General features: G+C 46.5%; 1 protein-coding gene across 1 annotated transcript in view; it reads right to left on the minus strand.

Moving 5' to 3' along the window:
• The window catches only part of NSD2 (nuclear receptor binding SET domain protein 2), a 45,057-nt gene extending 27,150 nt beyond the window's left edge, over positions 1–17,907 (minus strand). Inside the window, exons 1-2 of the mRNA XM_075261111.1 lie at positions 17,792–17,907; positions 3,879–4,468 (exon numbers count right to left, since the gene is read on the minus strand). Coding sequence (XP_075117212.1) covers positions 3,879–4,409 — 531 coding nt within the window. The 5' untranslated portion in view covers positions 4,410–4,468; positions 17,792–17,907. The remainder of the gene's footprint in view (positions 1–3,878; positions 4,469–17,791) is intronic.
• Between the last annotated feature and the right edge of the window lie 5,429 nt (positions 17,908–23,336).

Here is a 23,336-nt window from a genome sequence, read left to right on the forward strand (position 1 = left end):
TTAAAGAGGTTGCCCTAAAATTGATATGTCTCACCCATCTATGTGATAGGGAATGTGTGTCTGAGCAATGGGACACCATGCATGCGGGTCTATGGTGTTCAGGAGCGTGCGGCTGCCACACTATACAACTCTATGGGACTGCCATAAGATAACAGCGCTCGGCGCCTCCTCACCATGTCTGGCCAGTTTTCAGCATAAATTATACAACATTCACACAGACTGGCAATGACGTGTGCACTACACAAAAGCATCCAATAAATAAGGCCACGTCCATTTTAGGATGATCCCATTAGAACAACTCCTGTCTCTACGCCCCATTAGGTCCCCTGGTCACATGACACGACCAGACGATTGCCCACGGGTTCTCACGTTTGTTCCTCTCACATTGAGGTTTTAGTGAACGTCCTATTTTACAAACACATCCTCCCATATTTGGCCCTGAAAAAAACGAAGTTATCCTAACCATAGACTGAAAATGACCGGGCACGGGATCTGCTGACAACTGTATGTCTATAGGACAAGCAGGATGTCCCCCAGGCGGGAAATATCTGTCACATCATTTGTTACCCCTAGAGGCTGCAGAGAAAACAACCAGAGGCAAAAATCTGCATGGAGGATCTAGAAAGCAAAGGGGATGAGCTATAATGGGGTGGGGGTGGGGGATAGTGTCATTTTCATGAGGGTTTCAGCAATTTTAACGTAACTGTTAGGGGGTTAAAGGGGTTATCCAGGACTATGATGTTGAGCTCTAATGCCTCTTTTCAGACTAGCGACATTATGTCCATTGGTCACATGGCCGTGCTGTAGTACCAAGCACAGCCACTACACAATATCTGGCACTGTGCTTGGTAAGTAGTGAGGCAGCCACAGCAACCTATATCATAGACATGCACGCCCCTTTAACGCTGCTCTCCTCGACTTTATTGGTTCTCATTGGACTTTCCAGTATTTTGGATGGCAAGAGTAGCACAGTCTGACAAAATGGCCGGCATTGCAATGATGTCATTAAAGCCAATGGGATTGGTTAGGGGCTAATAGTGTAATACAGAATGTACTTGCTTTTGCCATTATATCCACTAGGGGACGCCTTTCTGAGCTCAGGACCAGCACAGTAGTCATTGACTAGTATAACAGAAGCCATGACACTTGGGTGCCCATAGTCTGCCGGCATGGGTTAGGTCAAGCAATAGTTTCTGAAGAAATTTTAAAGCGAAGGCAAACACGTCTGAAGCTCCCGCACATGGTCGACTTCCATCAGCTGAGAAGTCCGGTTCTGCCGATGATCGGAGATGAAAATGCCGCAAAAATAGAGCGGCCGGGGTGGATATTTTTGGCAGTCTGTTTAGATGATCATCCTCCAATTTGCTCAGGCCCCCGTAAATCCTGTGAGTATTTGTTGGGAAAACCTTACGACGTTCGCCGGCGGTTTACACCAAACACGTCTGAACCGAGATGGTCATTGTAGTCTAGAGTCAGGCACAACTCCATGTTAATTTGGCCTTTAGACTCACCATGTGACACATAAAACACAAGCTTCGTAACACAGGGTCCTGGACATCAGGCCGAAGACCTAAGGAGGAGAGGGAGTCTCACTGGATCCCGGGGGAGGGGAGTAACACTGTTTGTTATATTTGGCCCCCTCCCCTGGGGGTCTGAAGAGACTACAGAGTATAATAATACCAGTTTCGGTACAGACGTGTTCGGTCCAAAGAGAACTGCACATAGACCGAAGGTTGTAATAAAATCACATCAGTAATTAGGTTTGGTTTGGGTTATTTTTCCATTAATTTTCCCAGTCTAAGGTGTGGAGTCTGCAGACCCCAGTGGGTATTTCTGACCAAGCACATTCAGAAGTACCTACTGGATTAGGTACAAACCTTGTAAATAATTCCCCACAATACACCGACATACCATATGTAAAGCATCTACTATCACAGTGCGAAGCTTTGGCAGAATTTACATCAAGTGTAACCGCCTCAGACAGCAAAGAAATCCAAGTCAGCAATGGCTTAAATATTATATAAAAACCTCACAGGTATCGGACTGGACGGCACATGGCTGGAGAGATGGTTAGTCATATGTATGATACTGGCATGTACAGTATGGGCATCTCCGGCAGGCTCATACACAGTGACTGCTGCCTGTTGGATAACCTCACAATGGTTAATAATAGAGATGAGCGAACGCTATTCGAAACAGCCGTTCCGAATAGCACGCTCCCATAGAGATGAATGGACGTAGCCGGCACGCGGGGGGATTTAAGCAACTGGCTTCCGGCAAAGTCTGTGTGCCGGCCGCTTCCATTCATTTCTATGGGAGCGCGCTATTCGAAACGGCTATGCCGAATAGTGTTCGCTCATCTCTAGTTAATAATGAATCCAGCAGAATGAGGTACCACAGTGACATATCAATACAAGAATAGGCCATCAATATCGCAATGCAATCTTTCATTCTTCCAACGTTCTCCAAACCACAATTCGACAAACATGAACATGCCGAGGTGCAGTCTTACTACAAGACCACAGGGTTACCTAACGGATTGTTAAAGGGGATGTCTGAGTTATCAAGTGATAATTTATTCATTAGCCTGGATCATCAGTTGAAGATCAGTGGCGATTCAACACGCAGGACCCATAAGGATCAGTAGTTTGGTGCGGCAGCAGCCCTCCATGAGCTCATGGGCTATATGACGTCACACGGCCTGTTCACAGCCCAGTCACGTCAAGGGGGGCAGAGCACAATTATACTGTATCCAGGTCATCCCATTGGCTAAAGCTTATGTCACTAACCATCTGCTACCCATGTCAGCATTGCTGATGTATCAGTGACTAAAACCAATATTCAGTGACATGTAAAAAGAGGAGTGTCCTAAAATAATTGCTCATTAATCAGGATCGAGGTAAAACGGATTGTCATACTGACGCTAGGTTCACACCTGCGTTCTTCTTTCCGTCTTCTGCATGCCAGAAGTCGGAAAGCTCAGACCGGGTCCGGCTGTGAGCAGTGGTGAGCGTTTTAGGCTCTCCGCCGCGAAACCGGATTTTTTTATCCGGACACAGAGTACTGCATGTCCGACTCTGTGTCCGGATTATAAAACCCGGTTTTGCGGCGGAGAGCGTAAAACGCTCACCGCCGCTCACCTCTCTCACCCATTCAAATGAATGGGTGAGAGAGACTCCTGCAGGTTTCCGTCTCCTGCCTCTGTTTTAGGCAGGAAACGGAAACCTGCAGTACGGACACCACAACGCTGATGTGAACGAGCCCTGATACAAGTCATAATCAGTACTAGTCTGAAGTTTCAGGCGATACCCGTTTTAACCACACCATTGTGACAAGACCTTCGCCAAGTCCATCTCTCTACATCATATAGCAGGTGTCGCTCCACTGATTCCAGCACAGCTGGTATTTTATCTCTAGCCCCACCATTCCTGAGCAATCAATGCTGTTAGTTTCAGTGCCCAGTATGCCAGTTATACTCTCCACTGTCAGGTAGGCGGTACCAGACTATCCACTCAAACCAAGGACCGCCCATCTGACTGTGGAGAGTCTAATCACCATATCGGGTGCTGAAACAAACAACACTGATTGCTCAGGAACGGTGGGGGCTAGAGAAAAAAATTCCAGCTGTACTGGAATCAGTGGAGCGGTGCCTGTTATATGGTACAGAGATGGACTTGGCAGAGGTGGTGAAATGTCCTCTTTAATCAATTTGCAAACAACCTCTGATTAGGGGTAAATTCACATGTAGGTACGGTTGTCTGCCACCCCACCACTGCAATATTCAGCCCTATCATAAAGGACACACATATACCACATTACAAGTACTAAGGGCTTAGTTGAGCAATGCAGACTAGATTTCACAATAGTTGCATTATTACCTTCTCATGATGGGTTTCGGCAGAGCTCGACTTCTCTGGAGTTTCCTCGCTCGGTTTATTATCTTCATTAGGCTCAAACTTTATACTTTTCCGTTTCCTTCCCCTTTTCCCTTTGATCTCAGTTTCCTGGGGTTTGGGAGCTTCTTCTCCTTGTTCACCACATATTGAAGATTCGAAGAGGGGTTTTCCATTCATGTAGGTCTTGGTGATTTTGAGTTTTATTTCTGGGGATCCGTTCTTGGTTGGCGTTGTGTTGGGTGGGGTCTCGATGCCTTGAATTTCTTGGGCGTCAATACGCACTTTGGCTTCTTGAGCTCCTGATTCCCCGTTGAATACCCGAGACGTCAGATCCTTCAGTTTGTCCGTGGGGAGGAAAGGCAATGCATCGTGGCCATTCAGCTTCTGTATTACACCCTCCTGTATGGCAGTGGAAATCTGAGCTCTGCCCAGGAAAACCGAGCACTCGCGGCTCACTTCCGAGTTTGAGGGCTTCACAGCGGGGTTAGGAATGATATGAGGAACTTGCTTCATTGTGCTCAACTGTTTCAACCTCTGTACAGAACTTCAAGTAGTCGTCCAGTCTCACGCTACTGGAAAACAAAAGGGGGCAAATACTTTAGAAACTGGAACCCTCAAACAAATATCCAATGACATGTCTATGGATCAAGACTCTACAAATACTGGGCAAATCCTCTGTATGCTGATCCACAATCTACATTACACACACATATACACACACACACATATACACACACACACATATACACACACACACACACTACTACTGCCTCAGTTGAAATACCACTGGTTAGAGATCACAGTGATAGGAGGATGAGGGATCAAAACAACCCTAAAAGATTCCTTGTGAATAGAACGCCAGTGCACTTAAATGACCAGCGGTCCATTTACTGTATATACTCGAGTATAAGCTGACCCGAATATAAGCCAAGGCCCCTAATTTTACCACAAAAACTGGGAAAACTTATTGACTCGAGTATAAGCCGAGGGGGGCTTTTCAGCACAAAAACTGTGCTTAAAAACGGCTTATACTCGAGTATATATGGTATATCTATGTGGCTGTCGGGACTGTAATCTCTGGCAGGGCCCCCAACCCCATAGAAGTGAACGGAGTGTGGTCACATTCTCAAGGAGGCTTTCAGAGGATTCCCTCATCCTCTTGATCACGGGGGGACCCAATGATTCGGCACTTCTCCCTAGCCCTGCGGATAAATGCCTATAACAGGGACCTTTTAATGAGGCCAGCATAGGTCCTTAATAGTGATGAGCGAGTATTATTCGAAACTACTGTTTCGAATAGTACGCACCCAAAGGAATGAATGGGTGCTTCCATTCATTCCTATGGGTGTGTGCTATTCGAAACGGCCGTTTCGAATAGTACTCGCTCATCTCTAGTCCTTAAGCAAATGTAGTAACACATACAGCTCTGCACACACACACACACACACTAGAAGCCTTTAATCCGCAACTAATATGTAACAAATAGCTGCAGCAGCCATAATGGCTTTATGCATAGAGCTGGAGAGTCCCTGGGATTGCTTAAGGACTATCGATGATGTCATGAAAGGTCCTTTAGCAACTACAAATCCGTTTACTGTGTGATACATTGACACAGTGCACAGGGGACGACGCTCTTTTTAGTGACCAATAGTAGGACATATTGAAAATGTTGATCGGTTTTTAATTTTCATGACATGAAAAAAACTAATAAAAACACCCCCCCCCCCCCCCCCAAAAAAAAAAAAAAAAAGTCAGTAATAATAAAAAAAATGTCTTTCTTGGTGACCCATTCCCTTTAATAGGAGTACACCGCAGGACCTGCACAGAACCATATGAGGGTCATTACAATTGAAGAAGTCGGGGTTTTCTAGACAAAGTACAGATGATAAAATAAAGCACATCTTAGGCTAGGTTCACACTTGTGCCGTGGACTCTGTCATTCAGATACGTTAAAACAGCGATTATCCGCGGACCCCATAGGCTATAATAGAGTGTTCCGGGTTTCCACCATTTTTTTATACGGATACCAGTGTGAGAATAGTCCTTCATGCAGGATTCTTCTCTCCGCTGATTTTTGGCAGAATCTGCGATGGAGTTTCCTACAGACGTGAATGAAGCCTTCGTTCACACTAGCATTGCCTATATGTGTGGTCCATCAGACAGGCGGACTGCTATAATAAGGGTAACAACGCACGCACCCCATTAACTATAATGGGCTCAGTTTTAAAACTGAAAATGACAGAGAAAAAAGCAGGACTTTATTTGTCCAGCAACTTCAGATGGCCATCACGAAGGAGTCCAGCACCAATGTGATCGCAGCATTAACATGGCTTCATCCTAATTCTATTACATTCATGTCCAGTTTCTTACCAGACCAGTGACATGACAGTGCATCTGTTTTTGGTTGTTCCTAGCATGACCCCGATGTATGATCAGGGCTGTCAGACTGGCCCTAATAGAATAGTCAATGACCAGACCCTAAAGTGAATAATATTCATAGGAGAGGCCTACAGGGTAAGTAATGAGAGTGATCAGGGATTCGGCAGACACTGGGCTCGCACATCCACTCAGCAAAGTACAATAACTAGGTGACGGTATGAACAAGCACGAGTCTTACCTTGACAACATTAAGGGTATATTCACATGGCGCACACTAATCACGGCTACTAGGGGTCTGCAAAAACCTAACGGTATATTCACATGGTGCAGTGTATTGCTAACTAGAAGAGTGAGGATCTACATGGACCTGAGACAGTCACCACCTGACTTTAGATCATAGAGCACATTATAGCTGCAATTATATCCTGAACCTGCACATAGGGCAAAACAGCACAATGTGAACAGCACCTAATACACACCAAGCTTCAGGCTTTCCAGCGGCTCCATATTAAGGTTAAGGGGGCGTTCACACTACCATCGGTGTCCGATGCTAATGTCCGGGCACAATCTTGTACGGACATTAGCAGCGGACACTAGCTGTGTCCGTGACATTTTGCATTGATTTAAATGGACATCGGGTGCGTTCTTTTACTGTCCGTGGGTGTTCTTAAGTGTCTATTCACAAAGATGTCCGATTTTTCAAGCGGACATGTAGGTTTTTGCTATCCGCTTGAAAAATCGGACATCTTTGTGAATAGACACTTAAGAACACCCACGGACAGTAAAAGAACGCACCCGATGTCCATTTAAATCAATGCAAAATGTCACGGACACAGCTAGTGTCCGCTGCTAATGTCCATACAAGATTGTGCGCAGACATTAGCATCGGACACTAGCTGTCAGACAACGACGGTAGTGTGAATGCCCCCTAATAGAGGGAGATCAGAGTAGAGTATCCATGTGCCATACCTGAGACAACATGGGAAGGGGTGGGGGGTATTTAGAAATTAACACCTCCACCCTTCTTGTTTTCAACTACTAGACAAAGCAAAAAAATTTGAAATATAATGAACCAAATTCTAAACTATATAGAATAGATAAATACAAAAAAAATATAACAAAAGTATTATATATATATATATATATATATATATATATATATATATATATATATATTATACTATATCCATATCATCAATAACTAAGAACCTTTAGTATAAATGAAAATAAAGGGGGTGGGGGAGGTTTCAGAATGCGCCATTTAGGGTATGTTGTCATGCTGGAAAGGAAGAGGTGGATATTGCCTCAAATTCCTGGCCACCTTTCACATATGGGATGACAAATGTCCCCCAGCAGGGGGCCTCCGACTACTTACAGACACAATACATGGTGGGAGAACCAACCATAAGCATCATGATAAAAACCGACCCATTGCCATAAAACCACGACACAAGGTGTAGATCAGCGAGGTCTGCCTCTCCAGCTGCTGTGAAACTACAACTCCCAGCATGCTCCGTTCACTGATGAGTAAGTAGGCATGCTGGGAGTTGTAGTGTCACAGCTGCTATAAGGAGGCGGTTAGGCCGCAGTCACGATTTATGGCGCTGCAGTCTAATAACTTTACTGAATACCAATTAAAGCCTCACATAAAAAAAAGACAAATAACCATAAGCAGAAGACTAAAGCAAAACCTGCGAGCTGGCGCGCTGCGTCTACAGAATAGGAAGTGCCCCGGAGGATCACGGACTTGATACTGACACAGAAGGGGACCGGATCGGTTTACGGCTGTGAATTATTAAGTGCAAAATATTTTTGTGAGCTATTAATACAGACTTGATGTAAACCTGGAGAGATAGTTTACAAATGTTTCCACAGCAGAGGGACATTGCTAGTCGTGAGTCAGCGGACGGCAGGCTGGGGATACAAGACGAGGCCTGCGCCTACACACAGGACTCTCCGGCCTATGGATACATAGATGTCCAGTGTAAGGATGCTGTAATACCACTGACAGCAGGAGTGGGCGCCGCTCTACGTACACCCTAATGGTGAGAGCTAACAGGTGCAATTCCACAGAAAACTACCCGCCCCGTGGGTAATAAGGAAATGTTCATTAACACTTTACAGCTACATCTGCTCCTACATCCCTATGACAACACTTCTCTCCCAGGGCAAATTCAGGGTCAATTTGCACCCAAAAAACCTAGTGGACATACTGTGCGCCATATATATTTGTACCTCATATAAAAGGGGTGAGGCTTAGGCCTCAAGCAGACTCCCAAAACGGAAACCCATGCGCAGATGTGAACCGGGCCTTAGAGGTAAAGGGGCAGAGACTCCCCTCCCCCCCTAAATTTGTTCCTCTGGGGATTGATTGTGCTTGAAAGCTGGTTCTGACAGAGGGCACCAGACTGATTCGCCTCCTGTACTTTGGGCGCTGGCAGGTTAGATCGCTGTAATAGTATAGCCAGATCCCCATAGTACAGGTAATGTACCTGTGAACACCGGGGAGTAGGCGACAGATCGGAAACGGTTGAAGGTTCTGATCATGTGACCATAAATCCGAACCAACCTGGAAAACCAAGGTTCGGGCACAAAAGAACCGAGGTGAATATATAAAATTGGACATTCCCTTTAAGTTGCAACACATCTTTAAAGTAAATGGTGGTGTAAAGTTTAAGACAAATGCTAGCAAGATGTGTGATAAGTCTTCAGACAGTAAGTGTGGGCCATTGTGCGGACCCCTGTCCTGTCCCTATGACAAGGCTGGAGCTCAGGCGGGAAGTGTGGTCAGGAGGACGGCTGGAATTTCAACCATCATTGAAACCTATTGCACAGACGTGGCAGCGGCGTGTCTCCCCTAGTAGAGTATTTATTGCCTGCCTGCTTACACTCTCCAGATACTAAACAGCTTGTTCGGCTGATACTGGGATTACCTGCAGTAATAAGACATCTAGAACGTATAACCTTACAACCTGCAGCTTGTCTGCTCTATGTCACGTCTCACAATCGCTTCCTATACAAGACGGAACTACGTAAAGCTCTGTACTATAGCCGAGAATGTGTGACGGGAGTCAGGGCTACAAAACCGTCATCCACCATGAACCAGATTTACCAGCACCGATGTAAAGAACCCAGGTGGTAAGAAGTTGACATCCAGCTCTGCATCCAGAGGCCGAAACCTGACAAACGCCCAAAACCTGCTCGTGGCCAGTTTTCTACAACTGTATCCAGGCCAAAAGCATCAAACGTCTGCCCCCTCCTAATAGTTTGTTACATTCACATTTACACTGGGGGCTCCACTGCAGAGTGCGACGAATATCTGCAGGGTAAAACGTCCTACATGGAGGATTATTATTATTATTTTTTTTTTTTTAAGTACGAACACCCGAAAAACCCCATTCTAGTAAATGGGGCCCACCGGGCTCTGTGTGTAACTGCTGTCTTAGTTGTTTGCCTCTCCGTTGTTCCCCACAGACCAGATCAACAGAGAGTCGCGGCTGTGGAGTCAGTGGCCCAAACCATCAACTCTATTTTTCACCCGGTCCGATGGTGACACCTGCTCTGACTCCCTCATAGAAGGCTGGCAGCCATGGACAACCCCTTTAAGGTTAAGACCCCACATTGCGAAACACTTCAAATAAATGCTGAACAAAAAAAAAAAAAAAAATTGTAGCATTTTTCATAAGTTTTTGCTGCATTTATTCTTCCCTTATTGAATCTACAGGGCGACATTGGTGACTCCACAGCTAATATTAACATGACGTGTTTTGGAGAAAACATGTCCCACTTTTTTATTTATGACAGTGGGGCTTGAATCTGGTGCGAGTTATACCACAAATGTATGCCAGCCCCTGTGGACTGGGTACATCTACATGCGCCAGAGCCTCTTCTATCGAGTCGTGCACCCGGCGGAAACTGAATTAAGACCGGTTGAAGGGTCGCCAATCTTACGAAATTCCCTACAACGTGTCCAGAGCTTGAAGGAGGCAGCCGAGCCTGGCGCAAGCGCAGTCACTCCGCTGTAGATATTAGTAACACGCAGAGACAAGATCATCCATCCAGCAATGAGGAGAGTGTGAAACGCTCCAACTATCAGGGTGGGCTCACACTACCATTATTCAGCTCCGTTCTCGTCTGTTACAGGATGAGAGAAACGGACAGTACATGCAGATAGAGCTCCCCTGTCTGGCGTCCGACCCCAATGTAAAAACAGGACTAAGGCTTTCTTTTATCATTTAAAATTTTTCATTTTTACCTTTCTGATAGAAAAAAAAAAAAAAAAGTGTCTGATGTTTTTACCTTAGAGTCTATGGGAGTGGTCAGTCTGCACCTGTCACATTACCTTTAACATTCGCTGCTGTTATCGTATGATGGATGACCGCAATGCACATTAGCCCTAGTCCAAAACTAAAAAGTCCACAGTAAATCTAGTTGGCACGTCATACTTAAAGGGAACCTGTTAGGGCGATTTGGGATACTAAACCACATAAAGACCGGTGGTCGGTGTCCCAAATCGCCCTGTTATAAAGCCTTCTGTGCCTGCGCTAAAAATATAAAATCTTTATAACCCCCAAGCTGGCACCGTTTTTTAGTATACATGCGCCAGACCTCCAGCACTTGTCCAGTGAAGCCGGGGTGCACGTCCTCGACATCACTGAGGAACTGTACAGACGCCAAGGGTAACAGAGGCGAGTCCAATGAGTCTCCAGGTAAGTATATAGGGTTATTTATATTTTTATTGAAGGCACAGATGGCTTTGTAACACTAAACCCCTATAAGGACACATGGGTGGTTTAGATCCCCCAAACAGACCTGGCAGGTACCCAGTAAGGACACGTAACGCGTCACATGTATGTGTTCAGGTAGTATAGCCAGCTGGTCTTCTTGTGGATCTTTTAATACTGTATTAATAACGTGTCTATTTACACTTACCTACGGGCTAGACGGATTTCCTTATTCCTGCTAGCGAGGCTCTTGCCTGGAACCAAATTGTACAACAAACTTACACAGAACTTCTTCCACCCCCATCATTACGCTCTTACTACAATGGCAAGGGCATGACGTCAGGGCAAAGAAGGATTGGGAATGCTGGAACTCAACACACCTAATCCTTTGTTCTCAAGGGAGAAAGCTGGCAAGGCAGGTGTCTGGCAGCCGCTTATTCCCCTCTCCCCACTGAGCACACTCGGATTGGCCAAGCATGCATGTGTATGGAGAAGAGGGATCAGGAGTCAGAATACCCAGCATTGTGCAAACCTCTGACTCCTAAATGGCTGACAGCTCTACTAATTCATGACAAAGCTTAACATAATAATGTAAAATCAGTAAAAAATTATTTTATTTTACGGTCTGGGTCAGCAGGGGTCACTTTTCCAACACACGTACACCACATGCCCTCGGTCTGTGTATCAGCTGTATGCCTCAGAAATATCACAGCTCTACTATCCAACCCCCATAGGATTTCTGAAGCTTACTATATTGTAATGATTTATTCAGGTTCGGGTCACAGGGGGTATGTCTGGAAAGTGCGGCTATCACAGGCCCCCTGCTAACCAGGCAAGGCACAGCCATGTGCAATCCTTAGGCCTCAGCACACCATACTACCGAGATAGGCTCCTTATATAATGGGGCACGTATATAGTATTTTATGTATACAGTCACTGAGCACGCCATAGGCTATTGGTGGAGTATTATAGCCTCTATACAGCTGCATGCATGAACCTATGGACACATATATCTCCCCCAATGAATACCACAAGTACACATGTCCTCAATAAACCCATGAGATCAAGCTTCAGAAACGAATGACTACCACTGAGTCACAGGAAACAGGATTGGGCCTGTCTCCCGATCCCCCACCATGCAGCACACATATGTGATCTGCATCCCTGAAATCCAATGAACCCAGTCCCCTTCAGCCCCCCAGAGCCCGGATCTAACTGGCGAGAGCAAAATGCAATGGCCATATTGTTCTCTCTCCAGCAAGCAGCTATGAGGCATTCAGGGTACAAGACAAACCCCGGATTGAGCATGACTAATAGCTGCTCAACTTTCACCCTCCTGAGCACTTCCCGGCAGCTGCTGCTCTTGTACATTTCGGGGGTTGATAGAGAGCAACCTCCTCCATAGAAGTCTGCAGGAATCCGAGGGAAAATATCCTCTAAGTACAGGAAACCTGATAGGAACAAGGTATCAGTGAATACAGAATCAATAGCGTATAAAATAAACCCAGCGCTTAGTGCATTATCCGGGTCAATTCAGCGATAAAACCAGGAATAACAAGACGCACTTCTATGCCAAATTTCTGCAGCTCGGCTTTGTATTGTTTGCAGAAGCCTGAGACTCTTAGAAGAAAACAGGCCCAAACCGCCCGTCATTCAGCGAGATTACACAGCGCCCGGAGCGGCCCTTTATATTAGCATTCCTCTACAGCTACAAGTTATTATTCACATATCCTTTGCACACAGACTGCAGTGCTGAGATACGTGGAATATGGCGTCCTCCACAGACACCAGCACCTACATGGCAGCCAGAGACTGTGCAGACACAGGACTAGTCACAGCCATGACGCCGCTGCTGCTGCTGCTGACACAGGGGCTTACACACAGTACACACCAGATCATGTATCACATAGCAGGGAGATACAAGCAGATCAAGCACGTAATAGACGAAGCAAATGCCGGATATTATGGAATCGCAGAATCGCTCCTAGTGAGTGGGAGGTGTGATGACATATACTATAGGGGAAGGCTAAAAATACTAGAATGCTGCTTATTGTGCCACGCAGAGATATTATACAGTATACATACAAACACTGCACTGACACCACTGTATACCCCTGGCTGCTTAGTGCTGTTACCATTATAGCATGCGGGGAGCTTTCAGCTCTAATACGGGGACATCTTTGAGCCTCCCACATGACGGGGGAATAACCATTTGATTGCTGGGGGTCTCATCTCACCCAGCAGTGCACAGTCAGTCCCACAGAAGTGGTCACACATGTGGGATTCCAGTCCTTGTGTTTGCTGCGGGTCCCCATGATCGGACCCCCAGGGATTAGACATTTACAACCTATTCTGGATCGCCAATAAAGCTGTAAGTTCAGTTCTGATGCAGCGGTTGGGCCGAACCATCCATGAACAATTTATACCCAATCTACAGGTCGACACCGATCAGAAGAACAGGGATAGAGCGGTGGTCGTGCAGCGGGCTCACAGCTCCATTCATTGTAATAGAAGTGCCTGAGATAGCCGAGCACTGCACTTCAGCCATTGAAATGAATGGAGCGACGGGCAGACCACCCAACATCCCCGTTCTCCTGATTGGTGGGGGGCGCTCCCTCCAGCGATCTGCAAGTTATTCCCTATCCAGATGCAATGCCCCTATAAAGCAATGTACCTATAGGAAGAGATCCCTATGGAAAAGGGTTGCGACTATGAGAAGGTGAAAAATGGCCCCTACGTGGCTAACAAAAGATTATTGTGACGCTGGGTGGACCCCAGTACGGGGTCACCATAAGCCAGATTTAAGATGACCTGATTATGCTATCTATCTTCATATGTGTCGGGCTGTCCATTGCTCTGCTTCATCAGAGGACTAGAACAACAGGCTGCTAATAGTGGTCACAAGCAGAGCCCCGTCCAATGGGGTCCGTTGGTTTGAAGGCAGCAGATGAAAGAAAGACACCAACGCAAATGTGAACGCAGCCTTATGGGCACATTTTTGCATTAGTATTACTGCCCTATACTCACATGATCATAGGTTCCTTGTCCATCATATGGGTACAAAAATGCACCCGTAATATACTCATCTACAACTAGCCCAAGACAACTGCAGCACAAGAGCACCCCCTCCCATCTATTACTATTTCTGTAGCCCAAAATACAGATTTCAACCCCAATTCCAACAAAAAATAAAATGAAACATTTACATATGGATGCTGTTGCAGAATTTACATTGCATTGACAGAACGCCCATAGCAAGGAGTTTAGGATCTGCAGCACAATTCCCATAAATCCCTTTTATTGTACTGTAAATTGCTACAGACCTGGGGAGCAAAATCCACACAGCAAACCTGTCACGTGAGGACCAAGCCCAACAGTGCAGGACCCCAGGGGGCCGAGCGCGACAAAGAGATTCCCTATTTGGTGTTCTTTGACTCCCCTGCCATGCTCTGGCCCCTCGGGCCCAACACTAGGTAGAACACAGGGCATGAGTGTCGCCTTTTCCTAGGGTGTAGCTGGAAAATTCCTTTCAGAAAAAATAAATCTTATTGGACTGCAAAAAGTGGTAAGAAAATAGAGAAAAATTAAGACTGGGGTGCAACTATAGCAGGCGCTACTAAAATATAGCACTATTCTAAGTGCCACTAAGTAAATAGGGGCCCCAGGACAGATTTTGCATTGGGCCCAGAAGCCTCTGCTGCCACCTAGGATGAGAGGCCTCCCTGACAACTAAAGCTGACCCGACCCAGAAAAATACACACAGAGTAGTCAGCAGACCAAGGCAGGAGCTAGGATTCACCCAGTAACCTATACTGTCCAATTCACAAACCAGGGGTGCAAAGGAAACGCCCATAGGGACCGGTCAGCTTTTGCCATGGACAAGTTCTCCCTAGGTCAGCCTTCCCTTTTGGCCTCTACTTTGACCAATATCTGGGAGACCGGGCACCTCCTGTGCAAGGACATGGCCCAGGGAGTGTCAGGACGATGGTGGCCAAGTACTGGGGTTTTTTTTGTCCACCCTACCCCTTTGCACTAAAGTTTTGTTTGCCTGTAAATCTGTTAGGCTGGGGACACACGTGCAGCAGGTAAACCATTGCAAAATGCTGCAGCTAACCCCATGAGAAAGACAGTGGCGGTATAGTAGATAAGGCTCACACTTGCGCCCATTGTGAATCCGTGGAGGAAAACGACAGGTTCTTAAAATAAATCATCACACAGTGCGTACCATAGTCAGCCTTTTTGGATGGAGTAGTCGATGGATATCCAACAAAAAAAACCTGCCCGTTTTTGACAAACCCTTTCTTCATTCGTAGGCGCAGAGAAGAATGAAGCGTGAAAAACGGATTGCAGAATGCTCACAAACACATTATTATTCGGCGGTAATCCGTTTGTATCCGACTTCCATAGAACTCAACGTTAAAAAACAAAAAAATAACGGATTTGTTGCCGTCCATCGTGTATCTTTTTTTTGGGGGACGGTGCAAAATTACTGTCTCCATCCAAAAAAAAAAAAAAACGGATAAACTGCAAAAATGCTCAAAAGCATTGACCCATTCTAATCAGTTTTAATGGTCTGAAGGCTGAGGCCCCACGTTGCAGCTTTTTTTGTTGTTGCAGATTTTGCTGAAAATTTTTGAGCCAAAGTCAGAAGTGGATTGAGCAGAAGGGAGAAGTAGAAGAGCTTCTTATAGATTGCCCATTCTTCTTGTAGACATTCTTGGCTTTGACTCAAAAAATGCAGCAAAATTTGCACCAAAAAAAGCTGCGTTTTCACAACGTGGGGCTTTAGACGGATCGCATGCGGAGACACCAATGCAAGTGTGAACACAGCCTAAGACTGGTGCAAATTCCAGCCACACTGTGGGCAAAACCCCCCCCCCCCCCAAAAAAAACCTGTCACATGTCACTTACTGCTGCGTATTTTCCCCACGGACTTCACCCTCAGCAACGCAAAAGGGGCACCTGAAATTCCCAGGACAAAACAGGATTTTGCCACGAGCAGCAGGTTCGAAGTGGTCACCCCATAGCGCACCAAACACGTGCCGTATTCACACAGTACGGTTCCATCACATGACCACATAAAAACAAAACAGGCTTTGACTTCGGAAAATATGCGCAGTTAATCAATGTGAACTTGCTCATAGCGATTATTTCGCACCCACGCCGCCATTGTCTATACTAACTCATCAGGATTGCTCATGTGTGAATACCCGGAACCAAATTCAGCGACACGACGTGACCTATAAATAGGGTGCATGACAAAGGGGAGGGGTCTACAATAATCCAAATCAAAGTAAAACATTCAATTATTCCTGATAGGCCACAATCGACCAGCCCTAAATGAACTGCAATGTCTGACTGCCCGGTAATGTAGTATATTGGGGTACCCCATTTCTAGAATTGTTGGTCTGATGACATCACTCTCATTAGCAGAGCTCATCTGCATCTTTGCCAATCTTCATGCCCACTGGCACTAAGGTGCTGCCTAAAATGTATGAACTCCTAGGAGGATTAGGCACCCAGCACCCTCTCTAATGTGCATTAGTATTAGGCACCGCTCCCTGTGCCCACGTCCTCTTGCCCCTGTTAGTATTAGACACCAAAGCAGTGGAGACTGGCTTAGGGTTACATTTAGGATAGACTTGGACCCCGCGGCATCAACAATCCCGAGATGGAGGGAGAGTTAGATATAAAGGGCACAACGTGCCAGACCTGACTGGTGCTGAGGCAACGCCACCTATAAGACCCACATCCAATGGGAGCCCATACATTGTACCCTGGCACTAACACTACACATATTGCCACCAAGTGGGGGTCCAACCTCTGAAATCCCCACCAATCCTAAGAACCTAGGGGTCACAGCACTGATGTAGTGTGGCGCCCCCTGCAATGCAACAACAGAAAAAGATGGCCACTTGGTCGGGACCCACTGTCATTACTCCATGCCATAGAAATACCCTACAGGACGGTGTGAGGGGTCGCCCTGTGATCCTTTCACTAAAGCCAGTGAGTGGATTCGGACGGTGACCCCGAGGGTGCTACGAGTCCAGCCGGGCTTAAGCCTTTGTGGCAACCCCAGAATCCCAATACAACTCCATTCACTTACATTCATGAAGGATTTGCCCCCCCCCCCCCAACATGGCGACATTGAGCCCCGGGTGGCCCTAGTCTAACCCAAAGACATACACAAGTGACAGATGACACGCCATATGGGACATCACTCAGCTTTCCCAGACCCCTGTGCTATTACTCAGCTACACCTCCCCTGACCTGGCTCGCCATTCAGGATATTAAAGCTGTGTGGTGACCACAGACGCCCCAATAAAGGCGGAGCTACCTAACAGGTGGCATTTTTTATTTTATTTTTGGGGTCTAGGAACATAAAAGAGACAGAGGGGGAGGAGGGGGGGGGCAAAGTCCTTATAGAAAAATATAGACAAGCTGCCTAGAGAAGACTATAAACACACACTATATACTGTATATACCATATATATGTGTATACAGTATATATAGTGCCCCTGCCTGCTGTATACAGTGTGTGTATATAGGGGATCATGGAGCAGGATACACCCCCCATAGACACAGCCACCACATACAAGGGAATCTCCTACAGGGCCCTCATTACACCTCGGGAATAGACGCAGAAAGGCGATCCCGCCAAGTTTCAGGCCCAGCCGCCCACATCACCCCCCCCTCTATGTGGTAGATGGAGAGGCCCGGTGCCCGGACACACGGAGCGCCTGTGGGGAGCCCCGGGGGGGAGGAGGAGCGGGAGAAGAAATGATTAGTGACCTGTTTGTGGCATCCTTCCTTATGTGCTCGCTGAGGTGAGAGCTGCTCCTGGCTGGAAATCAATGGAGAGAGACAGGCACACGGCGGCGGCAAGCCCCTCCCCCTCGTCAACTGGGTCACGCCCACTAGAGATGGTCGGCACGCCCCTCTCTTCGCAGCTGCCCGCGGGAAAATCTCCGGCTTCTGATTGGCTGGCGGGGCGCTGAGGCAGCGGCGGCACAACCGGAGATTTCAAATGTAACGTTTGGAGGGTGACGTAGAGAGGGAGCTGGCGGGGAATGATGGCGGCGCTCGTCTAGTCAGGGGCTGCGGGGGAGTGAGCAGACACAAACAACGGCTTTTTTTTTTTTAAATCACTACTAATATCCTTTATCATTATTCATACATTAATAAAAATTATGTCGGATTTTTTATTTATTTAGCTTTGCCTGGATTGCGGTTTTCTTGACGCAGTTATTATTTCAGAGTATTTCTAACGCTGAATACTTTACCCTTTACGTGACGGGTACCACCCCCCCCCCCCCGACTACCTGTTAATGGGTTTTCCCACTCTCGATGCCGATGCCAGTGGGACTGATCTATTCCTGAAAATGGGGGTGCCCTTGCCTCATTCATCACCATAAACCATGTTGCGTTTGACACCAATTTGGTCACAGATTCCATGTTGTACCTTCAGTAAATCCCATTCATGACGTAGATGTAGGGTCAGATGGGAATACCCCTCCATGACAGTGCGTGTAATTGGACGGCATGCGGACACAAAAGTGGTTAACCCCAGTGGTCAAACCTTGTCCATATGGCCTAATAGCACATAGAGGGACATCTAGAAGAAAAGGAGCAAAATGTAGACCTGCATAATACCGTAGACCTTCATAATACCGCAAACCTTCATAATACCGTAGACCTTCATAATACCGCAGACCTTCATAATACTGTAACCTTCATAATACCGTAACCTTCTGAATACTATGTAGATCTGCGACAACATATGGCTGTCTGAATACGACCTACTAGTAATAATACGTTTTATTTACATAGCGCCAACATATTCCGCAGCGCTGTACAAATTGTAGGGTTCAGTACAGACTAAAAGAGACATTACAAAAGAAATGGTCACGTCACACAATGGGACTGAGGGCCCTGCTCCCAAGAGCTTACAATCTATGAGGTAGAGGTAGCAGGGACGGCATTGCTTGTTTGTCCATTATAGCGGTATTATCTACCAACACTGTATGGCCAGACTATGTATCCACATCACAATCAGGATGGGACTATAGCTTTCAGTGTCTGCTCTTACCAGCCATCACAACCAAGTTCAACATCGCCTTGAAGATGTTTATCTTTAGGTGTTACAATGTCTCAGACCTGTGTGACAATGGTGACCCCCGTGACCTTGTGTCCTGTACAAACACCCAGACACATTGTTACAGGCAACACTGTATCAAACCAGTGAAAGGGAAAGTGAAGAGTAGCCTGCAGCAGCCAATCAGATCACGGCTTAAGGGCTTGAAAGGCTGGACAACTTCTCTATTTTACCCTTGCAAATTGTTTTTTTTATAATAAAATTGGATCTAGTCACAAGGCTGATTTTTATTTTATTTTTAATCTGTGCTACTTCTTATGCATGAGGCCCAATATATGGATCTTAGATAACAGTATTGATCTCCTATCCTTACAATAGACTGTCAATAGGGGAACACTGGGGGTGCAACATTTGGCACCCCTGCTGACCCACTGTTTGCTGACACTTTATAGTTTACATTAATACATAAAGAGAACACAGTCCATTATATACTATCAGAAAACTGTAATATTGATGTGTAGAGATCAAGACTAGCATATTATACACCACCCTTTGTTCTCCTAGATTGCAAGCTCTTGTGAGCTGGGCCCTCATTCCTATTGCTTGAATTGATTTATTAATAATAATAACTTTATCATTTATTTGTCATTTTGTCTATAGATGAATCCTATGATTTGTACCGTGCCCTGGAATATGTTGCCTCTATATAAATAAAACTGTATTCTTGTCATTAATGTCCCGTTGCCAGCGGAGGGCGGGTTTAATTTAAGATGTTGTGTATGCCCATGGGTCACCATTTGCTTAGGATAGGCATCAATATTAGATCTGTAGGGTCCAACATCTGGGACCAGGTTGGATCATCGGTACCGAGGCAGCATGGTTTACGATATGAGTCACATACTGTAGCCGTGGAGTGTAAGTACTGTGGTGCTATCCCATTCAAATCTATGGGGCAGAACTGCAATACCTACACTCATGGCAGCACGCTCGCAGTATGTAAACAATCCCGGGACCTGTGCTGTCTCTGTACTGCTGATCTGTGAGGGTCCCAGGTGTCAGACCGCCACCAAAGGATAGGCCATCAATGTTAGAAATCAGAGAACCCCTTGGTCAGTTTGCCAATGCCAAGACCCTCTGTGATCGGCAGATCTGAATGCCAGGCGTCATATTAAAGGGGTTGTCTTGAAGGTTTAGGATTAGACAGTGTGCATGTTCCCTGTGACTACTTTGCTGTATTTGCAGGTGATATATAGGAATGACACTACACTAGCGATGGGGTGGCCATTGTTCTGGCCGTCAGAGGACTAGAACAGATGTATAGATCGCTAAAATAGTGGAACGTAGAGACTAATGGAAGCCATGGACTATAATAAGGGTCCATGAGGGTCCGGTCTCTGTGACTGCAGCCCCCTGATGATTTAGTGCAGTAATTTGAGGCAGACTCTAATGCAGATGTGAACATAGCCTTACTGTGCATATGTGATAGGCCTGCACACACTGGCCTCTGCTACATTGGTGTAGTGACCCCGGGCATTGTGCAGGCAGTGTTTGGTGACACCCTGTCCCTGCTAGTCCCACATCCCTCCTCCTGTGCTCCCCATAGACCTCCTCTAGAGGAAGCGCACACAACAGCTGGAGCAGAGGTGACCTGCCCTCACCACTCACTGCCAATGTCATTGACTGACAGCTAGGGGGAGCCCGGCCGATCTGACGTCACCGCACTACGCTACTAGACGAAGGACCGCCCACTGAGCGTCAACTCTGCTGACGATTGGCTGCTGCATGTAACCGGAGCTTCGTGACCACACACACCGATCACACTCCAAGCTCCTTACCGGCTCAGGCTGGCCTCGCAGAGCCCGGTATAATATCACGTGATTTATGTGCAAAGTGACCGCCGTCCGCTCCAGGCTCGTCTCGAGGCGCGGCATTTTGGCGGGAATGCAGTGTGGGCGTGGCCTCCGTGTTTATAAGTTGTCACTGCCGAGGGCGGCGGATAAAAAAAACAAGTGCGGTGCCATAGTGACGGCGAGAGACTTCCTGCCCTCATGGCGGCTGGTCATGGGGTCTAATAAGGAGTCCAGATCACTAAGTATAAAGCTCCTACACATATAAGCCTTGTTATAAGGGAAACCTATGGGCAATATGGACTCAGCCTTAAAGGGACACAATAGTATTTGGATTTCTATTCTCACTGGTATTAGGCCATTGGCATAGAAATGGGCGCCAAAGATCATAGTAAAGATTTTTTTTGGCCATAAGACCCATAAAGGGGTCTTATGGCAGAATTAAAATACAAATGGCTCCTGTGAACCTCAAACTGTTTGCGTTGAAGTTCAGGGGCCAGTGATGCAAACTTTGGGGCCGATACTGCAGCCGTATCTCAGGTACTTGGAAGGGATATAACTATAGGACCCACAACTACACGTCAGTCTCTAGCCCCATAGGACGCTGGGGAATAGCAGAAGCCCAGGAGAGGTGAGTATAAGTGACACCTCCCCTGGCAGGCTTCTATTGTAAGGGGGCCCGGTGGCTTGTATATACATCACATGATGCCAGGCCCCTTTCCATTAAGGGCTAGTTCACATGGGGACATGGAGAAGGATTTTGACAGCGGAATCCACGTCATAATCCTCCTCCATACAATGTTACTGCTAGTTCACACGGGGCCAAAAGGGCGGATTTTGACAGCGGAATTCACGTCATAATCCGCCCCTCACTGAGCCGCAGCTTTCACCTGGAAGCCACAACCTCCGGCGTCGGCCCATTCATTTGAGCCAACTCCGGGGTGGAGGAAGCCGCGACATTGTGGCATGCGGGTTATACCATATTTTGACTTGGCTCCCCGAGTCAAAATATGGTCAAAATCCGCCCCCCGTGTGAATGAGCCCTTAGTCTATGTAGACTGCTAACTTTTTTTTTTTCTGCTAGCAGATTTTTCTGCGTGTACAGCGCTCCTCCTAAACAATCTCCTCCTGCTATTCGTGGACTTGGTGACTCTCCTTTAGTCGAATAATGGCTTCCCCTGAAACGAGCATTTTTTCCCATCGACTATAATGGGATTCGATATTCGATCGAGTAGTCTAATATTGAGACTGTACTCGAAACGAATCTCGAATATTTCACTACTCGCTCATCTCTAATCTTTATGTTTGAAGCCTGAAATGTGGCAAAAGGTTGAAAAGTTCAAGGGGGCCGAATACTTTCACAAGGCACTGTACCTCCAAACTGAAAGAGGCACAGAACATGCAAATTTACATATAGTAAGACCCACCTCAAGACCCACCCATTCCACTTATTAGGCTCCACCTATTCCCCTCCATGTCTTGTGCCCCCTATAGTGGCCCTGATACAGTATGTCCCATCTTATAATGTCCCCCTCCAGCTGCCCCAACAGTATAAAGTCTCCATTCTGGTCACCCTCCAGTTGCTGCCACAGTTTAAAGGGAATCTATCAGGGCAATTTGGGAAACTAAAATGGACTGGGGGCTTAGTCTTCCAAATCGTCCTGTTACATAGCCATCCGTGCAGTTTGTAGTAGTCATATGGGTGCCAGTCATTTGTGGTGATTGCTGGTCACATAGGGAACCGTCTACCATTTTGTTTATAACTGAACACATCTATTAATAAGTGATGGGGAATGCCCGTGTTATATCAGCCGGAGAACCATTCACAAGTCTGGGTTTCTATATGACTGAGCACTTGCTCACACCCAGAGAGTCTCACAGTTCTGGATGCTTTCTTCATTCATGGAGTTCACCCATATAAGGTTCTGCGCAGCTCAGTATAGATTTGCATGTACTTTCGGACTGCGTAGGTGATTTTTCCTAAGCACTTACCACACTTATATTAAGATTACCAGTTTAGATTGTTTTGTAATAAAACCACTTCCTCCAATGAGCTGAGCGACGTCATAATAGTGTCACCGAGACTAAGCGCTCTCATATATTGATACAGATGTGGCATCACTTATTCAGACAGCAGAATTACGGATGTAAATGGAAAGTATTAGCACCCCGAAACCTGTCCTAGATGTGAAGTTGCCACGTCACAGATCCCTACGAGACAGCGATCCCAGGCCATTAGACCAGTTCCAGATACAACCACGAATACAGGAACTTTCTATGGTCTGGGAAATGCCAGAATCCCAGCCATGGTTTCCATAAAAGGGAGTCTGTCAGCCTGAAGGTGGGATATAAACTAATAGCACCTTGTACGTACCTCCCAACCGTCCCGGATTCC

This window comes from Leptodactylus fuscus, chromosome 1 (genome assembly GCF_031893055.1).
Source record: "Leptodactylus fuscus isolate aLepFus1 chromosome 1, aLepFus1.hap2, whole genome shotgun sequence".
Lineage (NCBI taxonomy): Eukaryota > Metazoa > Chordata > Amphibia > Anura > Leptodactylidae > Leptodactylus > Leptodactylus fuscus.